At 38.8% G+C, this 20766-nt stretch overlaps 1 protein-coding gene across 2 annotated transcripts in view; it reads right to left on the minus strand.

The window, feature by feature from the left end:
- Positions 1–20766, minus strand: part of CDH13 (cadherin 13) — a 1255388-nt gene that overhangs the window by 808188 nt on the left and 426434 nt on the right. For both annotated transcript variants that reach the window (XM_027850548.1, XM_027850547.1), the window contains exon 3: positions 20255–20463. In XM_027850548.1, coding sequence (XP_027706349.1) covers positions 20255–20463 — 209 coding nt within the window. The remainder of the gene's footprint in view (positions 1–20254; positions 20464–20766) is intronic.

A 20766-nucleotide genomic window follows, 5' to 3' on the forward strand; every position in this document is an offset into this window, starting at 1 on the left:
ACATGTATATAGCACTTTAAGTTTGTACTCGGCACCATGTACTAGGCACAAAACAATGGAATTTGTTCCCAGGGCCTTTTCCAACCCTTGCATATAAATGCCAGCTATTATCATCATCATTACCCCCATTATTGGTGTTGTTAGCACCCTCACTATACCAACTGCCCTCCTCTAAATCTACTTTGTTAATGTGCTCTCTATAATACGGTGTCCAGAATTGAACACAATACTCTAGATATGATCTGGCAGGACAAAATGCAAAAGGATCATTCCCTTCCTCATTTTAACAGACTCAAATTCATATAGTATTTTAAGGTTTACAAAGCATTTTGCAAAAATTGCCTTATAGCTAGACACTATGCCTCTCATTGCAGCCTAAAATTACATTAGCTTTCATGTCAACCATAAACCAGCTCTAAATTCTTTCATTACTTCAATATTCAAACCTTTCTTTCATTCTTTCCTTTTCATTCTTTCTTTCTCTCATTCTTTCTTTTTTTATTTTTACTTTACTCCTTTTTTTTTGCTCTTCCCTTCCATTCCATCCCCTTTTTTCCCTTCCCTTCTTTTTTTCCTTTTCTTTTCCTTTTTTTCTCTTCCCTTCCTTTCTCTTCTCTTTCCTTTCCCTTCCCTTTTCTTTCTTTAAGCCCTTACTTTTTTTTCCCCTTGGAGTTCCTTCCTGCCTTCCTTATTTCCCTCCCTCCTCCCTCCCCCACCCTACTCTCTCTCTCTGTTTCTCTCTCTCTTTCTTCCTAATTTCATCAGTACAGAGTACTCCTGGAGAGAAACTCCCTCCACAAATACAAATTAGTACTGCTCAGCAACTTTTACTCTTAGTTGCTTGTGGCACTGAAAGATCAAGTAACTTGGCATGCATTAAATCACAGTAAGTAATCAGGGACATATATGTCCCTGTATGTGGCAGAGGCAGAATTTTGACACAGGCCTTCCTGATTCCAATACTAGCTCTTTATCAAACATGACACTCTTTGTACCCAACAAATCTTTCTTAAGTGATTCTGGTTTTGGAGTCACCAGCTAGAGAGTCCACAGCCTATTTGTCTGGCCAAAAAATAGAAGGTAAAGATGCAAAGAAATTCTCAACTTTAAATCCTTTCCTTCTAGTCACAGACATTCTCAAGGTCTCCTTGAGGTCACTTGCTGTTACGAAAAGCTAGAAGTCAATAATGAAGGCAGTGGAGTCTCTGACAGGGTGAATTTTCTGAGACCCATAACATCATGAGGTTATTTCTACAAGGTGTTCTAAAGATCTCCCTTCCCTGAGAGTGGCTTATCTACCAGTCTTTACTTAGCATACGAAATAAGAATGTTCCATGAAACTTTCCTTTAAAAAATGTACTTCACTTGATAACTGCTGTTGGTATAGCTTTGCTATTATCCTCATTTAAGACTTCATTTGTGGGAGTTCTGTTTTTGTTTTCCCAAATGTTCTTAAATGTTTTATGTCTCTTAATGGCATATTTCCTATAAGACTATGGATTACTGTTTTATACCTTATATGACAGTGTTCCTGGAGAGATGAAAATCTATGGGCCAGCATTGTTAATCTTCAATTTTTTTTTTCCTTTTATCATTGTAGGCGTTTCCTTTGCAAAGAAATGTTGACAGTTTGAATTTGTAGCAATGCATCCATAAGAAATCTTCAGGTTTTTATGATGCTAAATAATGCATCATTAGCCAAACAGAGGATAATGGGGCATTTGCTGCTGCTTGCTTATTTTGGTGAAGGTTTCTAGAAATAAACATTAACTCATATAAATGTAGCCTATGGATCATCCAGTGAGTTAACATGCTGAAGTTAGCTGCCTGAACTATTTCTGTGTAAGTTATTCATGTTTCTAATGTCCCTGACCATTTTCTTCTCTTAAAATATTTGATTTATTTTCATTTGCATGACAGGACTGCATTAGCATCAGCGAAGACAAGGCTAATCCAAAAAGGTTGACCACATAGAACACTGAAAAGAAATTAAGCTATTCCCAGTATGGTGCTAAGTGGAAGGAACACTGGATTTGAAGTCTGAAGCTTTGTCCACACTACAGTGTAATGTTGGGCAAGTCACTTCACTAAACTCTCTGGATCTTGGATTCTTTATTTGTAAATAAATATAGGGGGTTGGACTGGATGACCTCTGGGTTCTTACAAATTTAAATCTATAATTCTATAATTTAATAACATATTGTCAAGACAGCCTGGTATAGAGAACATAGAGAACTGGCCTCAAAGCCATGAAATCCTGCATTCTAGTACCACCTCTGACACAGACTAGCTGTGTGACCCTAGACAAGTCACTTAAGCTCTCAGTGTTAGGCAATTCTCTAAGACTTTAAGAAGGTGGCAAATTGCATCAATAGAGATAGTTTACTCATCCAGAAGTTCCATATACTAATGAAATTACAAGAATAATCCCAATGACTATCCCTCTGATGTACTGAGTGTATCTAGCTAAAAGCATCACCCTATTTTTTGGGGGGGGGTCTGGACATATAGACTTGCCTAGTAGTCTGAACTGTTGACTCCCTTCGTGGTGAACGATAAACTGTGGTCACTTAACAAATGTTTGTTGACTGCATTTTTATTGTTGATGACACGTGAGTTGAGGGACTTTCTATCAGAAAGGAAATGAGACCTCAAAATAAAGAGAAGCAAAGCTTCTGAGGATTCCATGAATAGATAAATTATAATAAAATAATAAATATTGAAAATATTGAAACAATATAATAATATAAAACTTTAAAATAACAAGTGACAAAAATTAATATAGGACAATATTTTTTACATTCCAGACAATTGCAGACTTCAAACCATAAACATACCCCAATGGCAGCATCCAGCAATACTTAAACAAGCTTACTTATGCCCTTTAAGCCATTTATTTTCTCCCCTTCAGTTAATTTTTAATAAGTACCAATTATATGTAGAACACTTTCCCACATGGACTCCACCCTACCCCCTCAAGACAGCAGAAATCAGGGCTTTATTGTTCTAGAACCCCACAGCACTGGAAAGGACTTTGAAATGTAGGTTCATAGACACTAGAGCAGAAATGGAGCTTGAAGATACATTCTAGTCCAATGCTGTCATTATGAAGATGAAAAGACAGAGGGTCAGAGTGATGAATGAATTGACCGTGGTCAAAACATCACTATTCTTTCCACAAGACCATGCTGCTTCTAGAGTGCCAGGAGATTCACCTACAGCCTCAATGGAGTATTTCCTTTGTGCAGAAGGGAAAACATGAGGCAATATTGCAGAGCCACACAAGGAAAGGAATCTTAACAGCATTTCTTTGGTTATGGTACAGACTGTTTGCTATTGCCCAGTCATTTCAGTTGTGCTGGACTCTTTGTGACTCCATTTGAGGTTTTCTTGGCAAAGATGCTAGAGTAGTTTGCCATTTCCTTCTCCAGCTCATTTTACAGATGAAGAAACTAAGGCAAACAGAGTTAAGTGGCTGGCCCAGGGTCACACAACTAGTAAATGTCTGAGGCCAAATTTGAACTCTGGAAGATCAGTCTTCTTGACTCCAGGTCAAGAGCTCTATTCATTTTGCCACCTAACTATGATACATATCAGGCATACCCAATACCTCAGTCTAACAAAAGAAAGAGATGAGAATCTAGTGGTGTACAGGGATGAGCTCTGGATTGTAAGAGGTTAAGTGATGTGTCCAGTATCACAGAGATAGTCAGTGTCTGAGACATCACATGAACTTAGGTGTCTCAACTCCATGTCCAAAACACTACCTATTCTGCCATGTTATCACTTTGTAAATTGAAAGCCAATTTTCCTTTAATGTAAAAACCTGAGGGAGAGTATAAGGTACGTATTGATGTTCTCAGAGGACTTTTCCTCAATGGCACAAAAGAATCTGAGTCAAACGGCAAAAGAGCCAGATCGAGGAGCAACGGAGACACATGGAACCCTAAGACACAGTCCTCACAATGGCCAGGTAGGCTGACTTCTGCCATTTTTTTTTGCACTTAGCACATTGCCTGGCGTGTAGTAGTTACTTAATAAATGTTTATTGATTGATTGGTTAAAAAGTACATTGTCGTTAATCTGTACACAATAAAATCTAGATATAGAGCTTCAAACTGTTAAAGTTTAAAACTGCACTAAGATTTTTGGAACATCCTGTATTTTATATGCATAAAAGTCTGTTCAAAGCAAACAGGTGTGAAACAGTTGCTGTTATCGGCAGCCAACTTTTAAGGCAGCATGATCTCAGGCTGCAGTGGTTGATAAACAGTTCACATGGTGTATAAAATGGACCTGCTGCAGAGAAACAGGGAGGCTGAGCCTTCTCCTATCATGAATTAAAGAAGCCTAAAACAATAACAATACTAAGAGTTCAAATGGTGTAATTTTCACTTGATTATGGACGGCAAAAGGCTTTCCTTACACAATCTTCTGCAAGGTAGATAATCATAATAATTATAATAGCTTTACAATTATTATTTCATAGCAATCCTTGGAGGTAGTTGCTATTATTATCCCCATTTTACAGATGAGGAAACTGAGGCAAAAAGAGGTTAAGTGACTTATCCAGGGTCACACAGTTATTAAGTGTTGGAGGCTGTATTTGAACTCAAGTACTCCTGACTCTAGGTTAGGTACTCTGTCCATTGGCACCACCTAGCTTCATCTCAAGTGGAAGTATCATAATTTCCATCTTACAGGTGAGCAAATTGACCCAGAAAGGTTGAGTGATTTGGTTAGTATTACACAGTCAGTATCAGAGCCTGGACTCAAGTCCTGGTCTCCTGACTCTAAATCCAGAACCTTTTCCCTGAGACCCAATTGCCTGGAAAATAAAGAGAGAAGTATGCCATCATGTTTATTAAGGTCCCACGTATATCTGAAATATACAACGAAGAGAGGATGTTTCCCTCTGTGCTGCTGCTTAAGCCTCATGTCCAGCTTCTTCTCCCTAATGGGAGCTCCAACCCTCTCTCCATTCTTCCTTTTGATGTCAGTAATTGAATCAGCAAAGCCCTGCTTTATCAGCACTAATAAGATTAATTAAAGCTTGGAACTAGCTTAAGGGCAGAAGTTCATTGACAAGATGATACCCAAACTAATTCACATAGACCTTTGAAGCTCTTTACTCTGTGTCAAGTTGAAAGAAAGAAGTTCTTGCATCCCATGGAAGTTAATCTCATGAATCTGGCAAAGTAAATTCAGACTACATGAAGTGGGTAATGCATGTATTTTACTATGTTGCTCCCCTGCCCAAAAGCATTCTCTGTCTCCCTGTTACCCATAGGATAACATAAAAACTCCTAGGCAGTCATTCAAGTACATCCATGTTGTTCCACCATAAGCTCCTTGAAGTCATGTATTGCTTCATTTTTATCTTTGCATCCTCGGACCTGGCACATGGTAGATATTTAATAAATGCATGTTGTTCAATTGATTCCATTATGTGGATCCAATCTATGTGTATATCCTTATTTCTCTTTAAAACCCTTTAAGCACTATTGCCAAACTGGAAGATTCATCCTCCAAACCCAGTGTGCTCCTGCCAGTTTCCAATTTCCAAAATTCCCACTCCCAGAATATACTCTCATCTCTGATTTTGAAAGTTCATAATATTGTGGAATGAAGGGGCCAGGATCTCCACCTCAGAGAACGGAGAGATAGTCTTTGAATGTAGCTGTCTGCTTACAATATGGTGAAGAGAATTCTTTTGGTTGACTGCTGAGCAGAAATTGTGTATATAAAAGAAACCAATGGGAAAAGTCCTTCTCTTCCCCTCCTGCTGTCCAGTAATTGTAAGAATTACCCCTCCAAAGGAGGGGTGTTCTTCCTATCCATTAGGCCAGCTTGCCGAAACGTGGTCTCCTAGACAAGCCTGTGTCTGGGATGGCCTTGCCCCACTTTCCTTTTGTAAAGGACTTTGGAGAACTTAAAAAACCACAAGAGAAGCCTCCAGAGTTGCATAATTTGGAGTCCATAACAGAGTTTATTGGAAGCTGAGACACTAAGTCCCATAAGCAAGGAAGTGACTCATCATCATCCATTGGTCACAATTTGCCCAGAAGTAAACTTTGTGATAAGAAGAATGTAGCTACCACTTTTAACTTTGACCCCACTCTCTTCAGGGACCAAATTAGAGGGAGATTATACCCAGGTTCAGAGAGATGTTTTTATATTTTTGTTATTGTTATAGTTTTTTTCATAAATACCCCTTTAAAAGGTAAATGATGTTAATTGGTTAGATGATATTGTTATTGTTCATTCTTTTTGTTTTCAGTAGTGTCTGACTGACTTTCATGACCCCAAATGGGGTTTTGTTGGCCAATATATTGGAGTGGTTTGCCATTTCCTTCTCCAGCTCATTTTACAGATGAGGAAACTGAGGCAAACAGGGTTAAGTGAATTACCCGGGGTCCTTGGCTACTAAGTGTCTGAGATTAGATTTGAACTCAGGAAGATGAATCTCCATGACTCCAGGTCTGGCACTCTATTCACTGCACCACTTAGCTGCCCTAGATGATGTTACTGTACTAATTATAGTGATGACATTGGACGAAACACATTGAAACAGGGCTTGAGCCAATAGCATTGGAGCAAACCCCATAACTCCTTTGGGTTACTCTGAAAACTCTAAGGGGGTTTAAAGTCACATTCTGGGGACCCAACTTGTCAATGCTAATGGTTTTAAGAGAATAAGTCCAGAATCACTATGGGCTGTACAATACGACCATAAATTTAGAAGGGATGCTAGAGACTCATCAGTTGAAGTTCCTGTTCTACAAATGAGGAAACTGAAGTCAAGAGAAGTTAAGGGTTATACACTTCTTAAGTGTCTGAGGTGGCATTTGAAACCAGATTTTTTTATGACTCTAAGTCTTTTGCTTTCTTTATCATACCATGAATCTTATGACCTTGAAATTAGTTTTTTTCTCACGTAACACAACACCATGTCATCTCTCTCCCTCAAGTAAACCTTCTGTTGGCCCAGATCAGTAAATGTCATCATTAGTCATGACATCTCCTGCTCCAGCTTATCCTCCGCCCTGATTTCTATACTGCTGGGCCCAAAGGAATAGCTGACAGGAATCTTGGAGTAGACTCTCTAAGCACTGGAGTGTATGCTGTCCCCAATTTTTGATATTCATAGTTGTTTATGAATTCATTAGGCTAAGAAAAAGAAAGGCAGGTATAATTCTAGAAAGGAGTTTCTGCAGAGAATGCATATGGACCAGAGTTTGTGAAGTGATGGGAAAGAAGAGAGGCTATAAACAGGAGAAAGTTGTCCCCGAGGTGCTTGGCAGATTTAGCCTTACTCTCCCAAGAGTAAGGGGGAAAAGTAAAAGAGGGAAAACTAATACACTACTCATAAATATTCAGGACACTGGATAGGGACTTCAGCAAAGTGATGGTGGTTGTGAATTGGTTTTGAAGGAACCTGGCCTAGTTTTAAAAACTTGGTTTACACTAGATAGAATCTCCCAGGGCCTCAGATCTGACAGACAGAGAAATGTTAGGAAATCAGGCCTTTGGTGATTATGAAGGGGAGGAGGAGTCTCTAGGTTTTTTGGGTTATTTTTGTTTTTGTTTTGTTTTGTTCTTTGCGCTGACATTGAAGCCTTATTCATAAGTACTGAGTTTCTAGAGATAGAGACATAACTGTGTGCTCTTGGTCACCAGCTAATAAAGACCTAGAGACATTACACATGAGTAAAAAGGGTTTAATCACAGTGTCTTGACCAAATATCAATTCATTTGGTTACCCAGCATCCCCCCAGTATCCACTCAGATTTTTCTAATTCTTATTTGTAATCACTAGAGAACCAGCCCTCTGGTAATATTTTCTGGGTAACTTCAAGCTCGGCTCTTACCATATATCTCTAAAGCACTTGAATGATTTAAGATTGTGTAAACGTGTACATGGTGCCTTAATAATCTGCTTGGACAGCTCCAGACATCCTGAATAGAAATCTAAAAGAGAAATACTTCTAAATGAATTTCTAATAATTACACAGAAGGGAATTTCTACAGTCAAAAAAAAGAGCTAAAGAGAAAGAGATATTGCTATCCATCAATTATGGAATAGCTGGAAAAAAGTGGCTTATAGATATAATGGAATATCAACTTGCCATAACACATAAAGAGGAGCATGGGAAAATATGTAAGAACTGCTGCAGAATGACCAAAATAACTAAATTAAAAAAAAAAACCCTCAAAAACAGAAAGTTTGAGGTTAGATAGAAATAACCAATCTTGTTCTAAAAGGACAGATTATAAAACACACTTCCCTACTTTTAATTAGTCAGTCAATAAGCATTTTTAAAGTGCCACCTATATACCAGGCATCCTGTTAAGTGATGGGAATACAAAGAGAGGTGGGTGTTTAGAGGTGCATAATGTTGTATCCCTAAACATATGTAAGTGCTGTATTGGTTCAGCTTGCTTAACTTTTTTTCCCCATTATTACAAAGAAGGGTTGCCTTAGAGTGGGAGGACATGTAAAGAAATGACTGTGTTTTACTGGTATAAAAAAGAAAAGGCATCAATATATATGTTTTAAATAGAGACTTTGTGTTATCCAGACCACCCTGGCAACCAGTTCCAGTGCTGAATTAAACATCTCACATTTTAATAGAAACTTGTCTTCAGGAAACAGTTTGTGTAGTATTGAGAACAGGAGGAGGGTTTGTTATCTACTTAAAGGGAATGAACAGAACATGTCTTTTTATCACTATTTTAACTGTATCAGGAGTAAGAAGTCATAATCATAACATTTTAGCTATGCACCAAAATTGAAGTAATTTTGAGGCTCAATTTCCAAGCTGTACGGTAATTTGCAAGCTCAATCTGAATAACAGATAGACAGATACTCATTTTCCTTGATAGTAACAGGAGAGGTCTTGTACCTTAGGTGATGGTATTTTATAGTGTTTTTAAATTACCAAGCTGGCTAAATCAGTACAGTTTGAGGATTCCCAGCTTTATCTCGTAACTCCTTTGCTACTAAACTCATAGAGATTTAGAGCTGTAATGGACCTTAGACAATTCTGATTACAACTGCTTCATTTTACAAGTAAACACACTGAGGTCAAGAAGAGGAAGTACTTTATCCACGGCAACAAAGATTGATAATAGAATTAGGTTTTGAACCCAGATCTTCTAAAGCCAAACTCAATGTTCTTTAATATGAACCGACAACAGACAAGACACGATTTCTCACTTAGGCCTCGGTCAATGTTATTGAACAAATCAAGTGATTCCAGGTAAGTCAGAGCATCAGACCCTGACCCAAGCCATCTGATTTACCCTAAAGACGTTTCTTTTAAAATGTAACCATATAATGCCCTTTACAATTATTATAGCTACTTCAATAGTACAATAATCAATAAACCAATCCACTTTTTGGCAATACAATGATTAGATGATGATTGGGATAATAATGGTGACAATCCAAAGAAAAGATGGCATGTAGGTTGATTCAATAATCATTTATGAGACTGGAGCCATATTCTCTGGGCACTAATACTTCTAAACAGCAGAATCTTAACTAGTAATTTTTGTGCCCAAGGCAAATCATATGAAACATTCTCTCAATTCATTTTAGGGTGATAGACACCCCAGGATACCTAGAAGGTACTTCTAAGAGCAAATAGGGACACTGCATGTACATCTTGTATAAGGAAGAAGCCATTGTTTAAAAGCTCTCTAGTTTGACTCTATGTCATGCTAACTAGGGTCCACGCTCAGATGTTTCTATTCTGCTAAAGAACTAAAAATGCTGTCAGTGACCTTGTAATTTTCATTGCCCTGGATCAGAGCTCTTCTGGTTGCCTCATCCTATTTGCAGCTCTCATGAACAGTGATTCTTCTGACTTGAAAACACTTACAAAACTGCATGAAATAACAAAAGTGAAAAAAATGAATCATCTGTGACCTGTCTTTGCCCACTTGGCTAAATGTTATTCTACAATTCCATACTGAAAGAACAGAAGGAGAATTTGCCTACCATTGATAAGCAGGCAGACCCAAGGATCCTGAAAGGCTGGAACTTAATATCAAGAAAGGCACAGGCAGCATGACTAAAAACATCAGATTTAAAATTCGTGATCTTCCTGCATTTTTAAGCTGATGATATATATTAGTCTATCTGTAGGAGTTATCATTCATATCTGCTCCTGGGCAGCTGCTAGATAAATTTATAATTTTGCTTTTATTTTTGAAGAGATACTAAGAGAAAATGCCTTTAGTGGGACCACTTTTGATTGAGAAGTGACATGACTTAAGATCATGTTTGCTGCCCCACCTACACTAAAGTTTGACAGACTTATCATTCACGTTACACTTGACTCATCTGTTTGTTTGTTCGTTTTTGTCCTTCTCAAGTTCACTTTCATAGATTCATAGAATCATAGGATTATAAATTGAAAGCTAGAAAGTACTTACAGGCCATTGAATCTAACCCTATCTTTTTTCAGATAAAGAAACTGAGGCACAGAGAAGTAACTTGCCTGGGGTCACACAACTGGTAAGTGCATGAGGCAGGATTCAAACTCAGGTCTTCCTGACTCCAAGTCTAGTGCCCTATCTACCACCCCACGTTGAAACCTCCATTCGTCTCTTTCCACTAAAGTAAAGGAAAGAGATTTTGAAGGGTTACCCAGGACTTTAGATGAAGAAGCCTAGAGATGAGGGTATGCAAAGGACAGAAGGTGATGAGGCTAAAACACTGAGGGTTTTGCACTCATTGAGGACCACAAGATAGACCATTGTGTACTGTTGTGGGAGAGTATAAGAGTACATAAATATTACCTGTGGATGACCTCATGATGATAGCATGCTTCTTATAAGAAGAGAGTATTTCAGGGGCAGCTAGGTGGCACAGTAGATAGAGCTCCAGCCTTGGAGTCAAGAAGAGCTGAGCTCAAATCCGGCCTCAGACACTTGAAACTTACTAGCTGTGTGACCGTGGGCAAGTCACTTAACCCCAATTGCCTCACCACAAAAAAAAAAAAAGAGTATTTCTCATCCTAGTGTCTATAAATTATAAATGCATACATTCGAGGATTAAATTGGGCATGCCATTTGAATTTAGCCATCTGTCTTCTCCTGCAAATGCAAACTGACTGGGAATTCATGTAATGAATTTATAATTTATATGTTTATATGTTTAAATTATAAAAAATAAGTTATCAAGCTATATTGTCCAGTATTTAGTATGCTTAATAAGCCTTGAAGAGTTGACTGAAACAAATATTATTGGGGTGCCTAAAGGTAGGACAATTGGATCTTGAAAGACCTTCCTATTTCTAATATTCTACTCAATTTAGATCAATTTGACAGTCATTTAGTAAAGGGTTTTTATATGCCAAACACTATGGTAGGCATTGGTAATGCAAAGACAAAAAAGAAACAGTCCTTGCCCAGGAAAAAAAAAACAAAACAACAACACCAAAACAAACAAACAAACAAACAAAAATATTCTTCAAGGAGAAAGCAAAGTAAGCACAGACAATATTTAGAAATGTAACACTCCTCTCTGGCCTATTCTTCCCATTTGCATTCACAGTGACAGGTATTCCAGAGGTAACCTTGTGGGTAATAACTCCTATTATTTTAACTCATGAGCCCAGATTAGTGTGCTTCCTTTTAATAATCAAATAGAAGATTTCAATAGCTACTATCAAAAGCATTTGCTAAGAATAGTAAGATAAAGTTGATATACAACATTCGCCCCCACAAAAGCAAAAAGAAACCTGGGGTGCACTATCCCACACATATACATAAAGACTGTGAGAGAGAATAGATTAGGTGCAAATAATCTACTATGGTAGTAAAACAACATTAGGAAGCATATGTGACCAAAGCAACTCACAACTCCTGAACTGAAGGGGATGGAAGTCCATTCTCTCTTTGCAGAATCCTAAAACTAGACTTCAGTGTGGCTTCTCTGTTTGTCATGTTTAATTGACCTGTGAGGTGTATACACACAGTAATTTTGGAGAGGGGGGCTAACAATTGGGCTGGTCAGAAAAGGTTTTTTTGTAGGAAGGAGCATCTGAGCTATATCCTGGAAGAATCTAGGGATTCTAAAAGGTAAAGGTGAGGAACAAGGACATTTTTGTTATGTAGTTGTTTTCAGTCGTGTCTAACTCTTCATTACCCCATTTGGAATTTTCTGGGCAAGGATACAGGAGTGGTTTGCCATTTCATTCTCCAACTCATTTTACAGATGAGGAAACTAAGACAAACAGGGTTAAGTCACTTGCCCAAGATCACACAGTTAGTGTCTGAGACCAGGTTTGAACTCAGGAAGATGAGTCTTCCTGACTTCAGGCCCGACACTCCAACCACTGAGCCACCTAAACCTTAACTCTTGTATTGTCGAAAGGAAAGTGAGGTGGCAGTAGTAACTATGCCTAAAGGCAGGAAGACGAGTTCAAATTTGATCTCATGAATTTACTAGCTCTGTGACCCTGAGAAAGTCACTTAATCTCCATTTCCTTCAGTTTCCCCACCTGTAAAATGGAGATAATAATAGCATCTACCCTACCTCTCAGGGTTATTATAAAATCTAAATGGTATAATAATTGTAAACTGCTTAGCACAGTGCCAGGCACATAGTAAACTTTATATAAATTAACTATAAATTTATATAAATTAACTATATCATTATTAATAATAATTATGAGTATTATTTATTCTCAGTGTTTAGCACAATGCCAAGCACATAGTAAACATAATTTTTCATTATTAGTTTGATTGGCCTCTGTCTCACCTCACCAAGTGAACATTCCCATGGTTCAGTTCAGAGACTAAATACAGTACTTCTTCAGTACCTAGATCTGAAGTCAAAACAAATTCACACACTCCAACCAATACTTTTCATCTCCCAACTAGCCTTGATCCAGACCTTTGATAGGTACCAGCATTTCTGACTCTAATCTGAGATGATGAAAATGAAGTTTCTTTACTTGGAAAAGTAAAATGAATCTTTTTTGTATCTGGCTTGAGAATTAGGTCAGGAAGCACCATTCAGGACTGAGTAATGTGTATCATCTGTGCATGAAAAATGAAAATTTAAACATTTTCCAGATATACTTTTGAAGCTATATATTGAGGGTCAGAGAATCCCACTGATTTGATACAGAAAATCATCACCTACTGAGCAGATATGTCTCTGACCGGTATGTAGAGTTGGGTCATCTAAATAAGACCAAGTGATCCTTCCATCCTTAGCTGTTTTTAAGTAAAAGTATCCCCCTCTCTTTCAGTAGATACAAAACCTTTCAGGGCACACTTGGTTATCCTTTAAACCCTCTAGCAACAATCCCTTCCTCTCCTGGAAATAGATTAAGAATTAAACAGTTTCTCTTCAGCCTGAGATGTAAGGTTATCTTACATAGTGCCTGCCAGTTTGTGCATTAGTGGCTACCATTAGAAATGTAGAAATATCCTGAGAGTTTGTCATTAAACCCTTGACAAGAGGATTTCACAGATTGAGGCCATGTCCTTTCAAGCTGTAACTGGGATCACTTGTGGTAGGTAAGTATAATAGCTACTTATCTATTCATTAAAGGAGGTCTTATGCTTTGGTATGGCAAGCTAAACCACACATTAGCACTGAGCTGTGTTAACCAGAGACAGAAATTTTCAAATGTGAAAAGTTTTAATCTTTCTATTTCCCTGGTTTCCATGATACCATATTATGTTGGCTGGATCCCAAACTCCACTGACCACTTTTTTTCTTGGTCACAACTTAGGTTCATCTTATTCCTTTCATCCTATAACTACGTGCTCTCCCTATGCCCACCCCTCAAAGCTAAGCTTTCTATTTTTTTTTTTTTTTGGTGAGGCAATTGGGGTTAAGTGATTTGCCCGGAGTCACACAGTTAGTTTAAGTGTTATGTGTGTAGGCTGGATTTGAAGTCAGGTCCTCCTGACTCCAAGGCTGGAGCTCTATCTACTGGGCCACCTAGTTGCTCCAAGGCTTTCTATTCTTTTCTCTCTCAACTACATGTCCACTCTCATGGCTTCATCTACCTCCTTTATTGGGTAATGTCCACTTTTCTATCTCTATCTCTAACCCCGACTTATCTCATATACTCCAGTTCTATATTTCCAGTTGCTATAAGAGAACTCCAATTGGATGTTCTGTCATCACCACTAACTCAACATGTCCAAAACAGAACAACTCATCTTTCCCTTAACTTGGATTCACTTATCAACTTTTCCATTTGCCAGAGTGACATCACCTTCCACACAGTAGATACCCTGGAACTAACTTTGAGCCTTCGTCTCCTGTGTCCAAGCCTTGAAAATATTTGTCAGATTTGTCTTCTCTTCTCCATTCCTTCCACCTTCCACCCTAATTCAGATTTTCTACACCTTCTACCTAAGCTTTCAACTTAATTTCCCAAGCTCCAGTTTCTCTTCACTCTAAAATATTTTGCGTACTGTTTCAGTCAGTTAGCTCTCATTTATTATGCACCTACTACTTGCCAGGAACTGTGCTAAACTCTGAGAATTAAAAAAAAAAGGCAAAAAACAGCCCCTGGTACCAAGAAGTTTATAGCCTAATGAGGGAGAGAACATGCAAACAATTATGCACAAATCCAATGTATACCGGATAAAATGGAGAGTGAAGCCAATAGAATTAAAGGGGTTCAGAAAAGGTTTTCTGCAGAAGTTAAGACTTTAGTTGAAACTTGAAGGAAGCCAAGGAAGCAAGGATGCAGAGATAAAGTTCTAACTACAAAACAGCTATCAGATTACCACCACTACCACTGTTCCCCAATAGACAATGGCTCCTTGTTACCTACTACATCAATCCCAGAGCCAGCCCTGGATTTTCAAGTTCCTCTGTAGTTTATCCTCACACTACTTATCCAATGTGATTTCTTCTTACTATCTAACATATACCACTTGAATCTATGAGCTCCCTGCAGCCAGGAACTGTACTTTATATGACTTGCCCAGAGTAAGCGCTCAATAGATATCTATTGTTGAATGGAAGCGCTATCTCTGCTCAGTCTACTTGCTGTACACCAAATATGTCATTATCATCATTCCCACAGCCATATATCCCCTTTTCCTGGTCTCAGTGGATATACACCCCTTTTTCAGTTCTCCTACTTATCTTATTCATATTAATCTCTCTAGGCCCAGTTTGGGCTCCATATTCTCCATAAAGACTTCCCTAATTACTTTAGTTCACATTCTTACTAAGTCTTATTGCATACATAGTCAATTGCATTTTGGCACATAATTCCAGGGTAGTGTGGTACAATGGAAAAAAAAAGAAAAAAAATATCAACTACAACAACCAGATTTGGAACCAAAGGACTTTTGTTTAAATCCTATCTCTTAATTACTACAGGTGTGACTCTGGGCAGGTCAGTTAAACTCTCTGGGTCTCAGTTTTCTCATCCGTCTAATAAGGATTTTGGACTATTTAGACTCTAGTGTCCTTCCCAGCTTTCAATGTATGGTTCTATGATTTTCTACTTGTCCCTTGTCTCCCCTCGCCCAGTCTGTGAGTCCCTCAAACGCAAAAAGTATATATTGTACTTCTTTGTCTCACCCAGAGTTCTTCATTGTGAGGGTTGAGTAGATATTAATAACCTATTGATTATCATATTGATACATCAAGTGGGTCTTACCCAGGATTCATCGAAACAGCAGAGAGAATGTGTTGGCATCATTTTGGTTGGTCAGTTTGTTTCAGACACATTCCAGTGGTTTCTGAAAGGATCATTTTCATTTATCACAAAATGACTGAAGGCAGGTCCCCATTGGCTTGAGATTGGCAGAGTGAATATTGAGCCAGCCTCGGTTGTGCTTTGAAAGAAGCAAACAATAACTGTAGCACTCACCCACCAATATGCTCAAACACTGGTAAATGTACGAGTATCAGAGCATTAAAACGCTTCACCTCAAGGAGAGACTCAGTAGACTGAAAACTCTGCAGGGATCCTCTGGATTTCACTGGGCTCCTTCTGAATACATTCATCCCTTTGTCTTATAGTCCTTACAGCCAGAGGATGCCTCTAATGTCTAACCTAAATCCCTCCTGCCATAATTTAAGGCATTTGCTCATCTTACACTGCCTGTAAGCAGAAAGAATAAATCACCAGGAGTGATTACATATGTTAACCCTTGAAAATCTTTGTCAAATCTACTGAATCTTATTTCCTTTAGCTCACAGAAGAAATATGCAGGTGGTTTGTTTTTGATTTTTGTCTGTTTACTTGTTTTTCCCTCTCCATATATCTTCTTTATGTTGTACCTGAGCTGCAGAATCCCAAATGGAGAACATGACAGAATAGCCCATACTAAGGACAAAAGAAGAATTGTCTGGTGGCAACTATAAATTCCTCCTTTTTGTTAACACAGTGCAGAATAAGAATAGAGTTACAACTAGGATTGAGTGATTTGGGCTGGACTTGACCTTTGGATGCCAAATGGTAGAGGATACTGAGAGGGTACCTACCTGTCCCTTTAATGGGTAGAAATAATTGAGCTTAGCAAAACTTAGTTAAAATAAGATGCTACCAGATGTCCCACTTCTTCCCCTCCCCCTACTCCTCCAGGAAGCCACAACTCAGGTAAATCCCTCCCTGGTTCATTTCCCTTTATTCTTTCTCTCCCTGAGATGCCTTCCCCAGAAGTATTCTTAGGGTACCCAAGGACCTCCACACATTGAGCCAGTATCCCACAGTTACTACCTTCCCTCTAGCAGTGATGCAGGGTAACACCCTTCCATCCACCCCTACTGAGACTATTATCCTGGACTTCCTACTGCAACTGAATTTGTCTTCAAAAATTGGTTTAAAGAGCCATTTCTTATTGCTTGCTCATGGCGCCAGATTTGCTACTTATGGTTCCAAAGCTTAGAATCTCAGCCGGAAAAGACCTCAGAGGTTGACAATCCACTTTGTACCTGATCAGGCTTATGCATTTTTTACTTGAAAATCCACCACAGTTGGGCCTCCACAGAAGCCCAATTCCACTTCTAGATAACCCTAATGGCACTTAGTGTTTTTGTTTGTTCGTTTGTTTTTATCTCTCTGCAACTTTCAGAGGCAGCAGGGTGGTGCTATGGACAGAGCATTGCGCCTGACCTCAGGGAGACCTTAGTTCAAGGGTGATCTCAGACACTTCATAGTTGTGTGATGATAGGCAAGTGATTTAACCTCTGTCTGCCCCAGTTTCCTCAACCATAAAATAGGGATGATAGTAACAGTTAACTTCTAGGGTTGTTGTGAGGTTAAAATGAGATATTTGTAAAGTGTTTAGCACAGAAACTAACGCGTAGTTGGTGTTTAACAAATGCTTGTTTCCCTCCTTCTGCCTACTGCTTGTTCTTCTACCCTCTTGAGTTAAGCAGAGCAATTCGAATCATATTATATATTATAATATTTCATATTATAGCTCTTCAGTGACACAGAAGCAATTCTCACGTTTCCCTCCCTGTCCCCTTCCCTCTCAAGTTTTTCATTTTTCTTTTATCTTTTTTTTTCTTCAGCAGAAACATACCCTTCAACAGATCCTCAAGGATATGGCTTGGTCTCCAGACCCCTTGCCATTCTGATCACCTTCTTCTGAATCCACCATAGCTCCTTAATGTAATTTCTAAATTTGCAACCAGGACTGAACACAACATTCCTGAAATGGTCTGAACGGGGCAGAGTATGGAGGGATTATCGCATCCCTAATTCTGGACCTCATATGTCTTCATGCAGCCTGGGAAGCATCTGAGTTTTTGGCTGCCTTGTCTTACCACTGACTTATCCTGAGTCCACTGACCTCCCCAGGAACCAGTCCCAATCTAGGCTGTTTAGATCCACTAGATGCTTCTCTGGCTTTGCTTATGTAAAGGGAGGCTTCTTCCACCATTCCCTGGTGCTGTTTATTTTATCCCCTGAGGACATTACCCCCTCATTCCTATTGCACATTTCTAACTCCTGACCCCTCTGATGGTTACTTTGATCCAAATCTGAAAAGTGTGAATAATTCTACTGAATTTAGAATCAAGATTATCCTTCTTGCATTCTCTAAGAATACCATATATAAAGTAAATATTTGCATTACCTCCTTCCTTAGGCAGATACATGGTAGAGTGTTGGATCAGGAAGACCTGAGTTGCAATCCAGCCTCACTTACTTACTAGCTTTGTGACCTTAGGCATCTCTTAACCTGTTTGCCTCATTTAACTCAAATGTAAAATAGGGATAATAGAACCTATCTTGTAGAGCTGTTGTAAGGATCAAAAAAGAAAATATTTGTAAAGCTTGGTGTCTGGCACATAGTAGATGCTATCTATACAAGCTATTATTGTTGTGGTGGCAGCTTTTGCTATTATTATAAGTGTTATTATGAGGAAAGTACTTCGTTAACTTTAGGCACAATGTTGAAAGGCAGACAGAGTGCTTTACCCGGAATCAGGAAAACCTGACTTCAAATTCTACCTCTGATGCTTCTTGTCTGTATGACCTTGGGCAAATCACTTAACTTCCCTAAGACTTAGTTTCCTCCTTCGGAAAATGGGAGAAATAATCCTGTAATTATAGTCTCATTATCCTGGGGACAAACTGATACCTCAGAGGAAAATAAAGAAATAGTGACATCATCACATTATTCAATATGGTAATATCCCTTTGATTTCATATAACAGCATTACAGATTTGGCACTGAAAGAAGGTTAAGATATCATTGAGTTAAGTTCTTCTTTTTGTAAATGAGGAAACCAAGGCTGAGAGAGATCCAATGATTTGCCAAAAGTCATATAAGTAATAAGATTGAGAGTCAGGATTTGAACCCAAGTCTATATGACTCTAAATCCAATATTTGATTTGCTAAAATACTTTGCCTTTTATTAGAATACCTGCTTGTTTGACATTCCTTATTTGGCTACAACTATTTGGGGTATAACCTAGTTGACATACAGTTTTTTGTAGATCCTTGAGGTACTGCTTAGCACCAAGAAGCAGGTTTGTTTATTTATTTGTTTTCCTGAAAGGCCTTAGTGTTGGGCTGTTTTTTTTTTTGTTCTTTTTGGTTTTTTTGTTGTTGTTCATTTGTTTGTTTGTTTATTTCCCAAGGTCACCTTTTCCCAGATGGCAGTATTAAGATTAGAAGGATAAGTCCTGACAGATCCCTCATCTAATTGGCACCTTAAAGTTGATCAGATATTAGTCTAACTTTCTCAAATGGCTCTGTTCCAGCTTGTCAGATATGGAAATGACCTTTTAATCCCACCCCCACAACCAGAAACTTTTATCAGCAGCTACTTCTGGGCCCCAAACCATAGCCACCGCCATGAACAAAGACCACACATTACCTATAGGATCACGATGCTTCATTTGACCAATGTCAGCTTGCAGCTATTTACAAATCATTAGCAGTGGAACAACAACCATTCACAGTCACTATATAAAATATAATATTAATAAGTGGACTATTGTCTACAGTGGGTAGGAACCCAAAGGCCAGTTACTTTTGTTCCTGAAGGTACCAATAGACTTTTAAAATTGGAACAAACCCATGGGGCCAGCCACCTTTATCGCTGCAGGAACCCGAGGGCCTTCTTCCTCTATCACTGCCTTCCTGAAAATATGTTGTGATGGTGGTTTATCTTTTGAATCACAGCCATAGTCACTGGAGCCAGGAAAGACAGCTTGGTATTATAAAAATGGGCACTGAATTTAGAGTCCAATGTCCCTCTTAAGAGTGACCAGAAAAGATCCTAGCCTGAACAATGCAAAGGGAAGTTCCACGGTACTGAGAGAGTTTGAGGGGGTTTTTGTAGCTAGGAGAAGGTAAGGATGGAGAAAAGGAGATGGGAGGGAAAAGAAGTCCCAGTTCCAATTCGGTCATCTTTCCCTGACCTTCTCTCCTCTTCTCAGAGGCAAAGGAAAGATGCCATTCCCCTTTTCAGTGCGAGTGTAAGTTATCTGGCTAAGTAGAATGTGCTCACAAACCTGGGGATCAGAATACACATTTTAGTGTAGAGAAATCCTGTGAGTATATGAGGGACACAGCATATGTCTTGTTCATTTCTCAAGGTTTGTGCCTCAATAGAAGCCATCCCTGGAAAGATAAGTGCATGAAAAATAAACACTACAGCCCAGTGTATTTTCCTAGCTCCAAGAAACTCTTTCATAAAAAAACCCCACTGCCCAAAGAAGGGAGTTGTTTCCTGTTACACAAGACCCAGCAAGTTGCCATGAATTCTTTCATCCCCAAACCCTATTACCTTTAAGGAGCCATGGCTGTCCTGGCCCCCAATTATCACAACTTCTGCCATGTCTTCTGCGTTAGATGACCGCCCATGGATGAATAAAGCCGGGCCAACATCTGATATGTTTTTCAGTGCGACTAAAGCCCCATCTGGCTTCACCTTGAAGTAGGGGTTGGAGACATCGAATCTCAGCTTGTCATTTCCTTTACAGTCATTGAATGTCACTGAAAAGAAGAACATAAGAGAACATGTTAGCAAGGATCCCCACTTTGGAATCTTTAGGCACTCTAGCTTAGGGCTACACTCAAAGGGGTGCCACACTCAGACTGTATTGAGCGCCATCCTGTAACTCCACTTTCACCAGAATCTCCACTTATATTGATGTCTTTCATTTACCAAAGACCCACCAAAATAGAGATGGGCATTTTATCATGCCATAAGTAGCCATGGGATGTGCCTTTTGAAGCTTTTTCTTTCTTTCTTTCTTTCTTTCTTTCTTTCTTTCTTTCTTTCTTTCTTTCTTTCTT

This window comes from Vombatus ursinus, unplaced genomic scaffold, assembly GCF_900497805.2.
Source record: "Vombatus ursinus unplaced genomic scaffold, bare-nosed wombat genome assembly UNPS02009062.1, whole genome shotgun sequence".
Classification (NCBI taxonomy): domain Eukaryota; kingdom Metazoa; phylum Chordata; class Mammalia; order Diprotodontia; family Vombatidae; genus Vombatus; species Vombatus ursinus.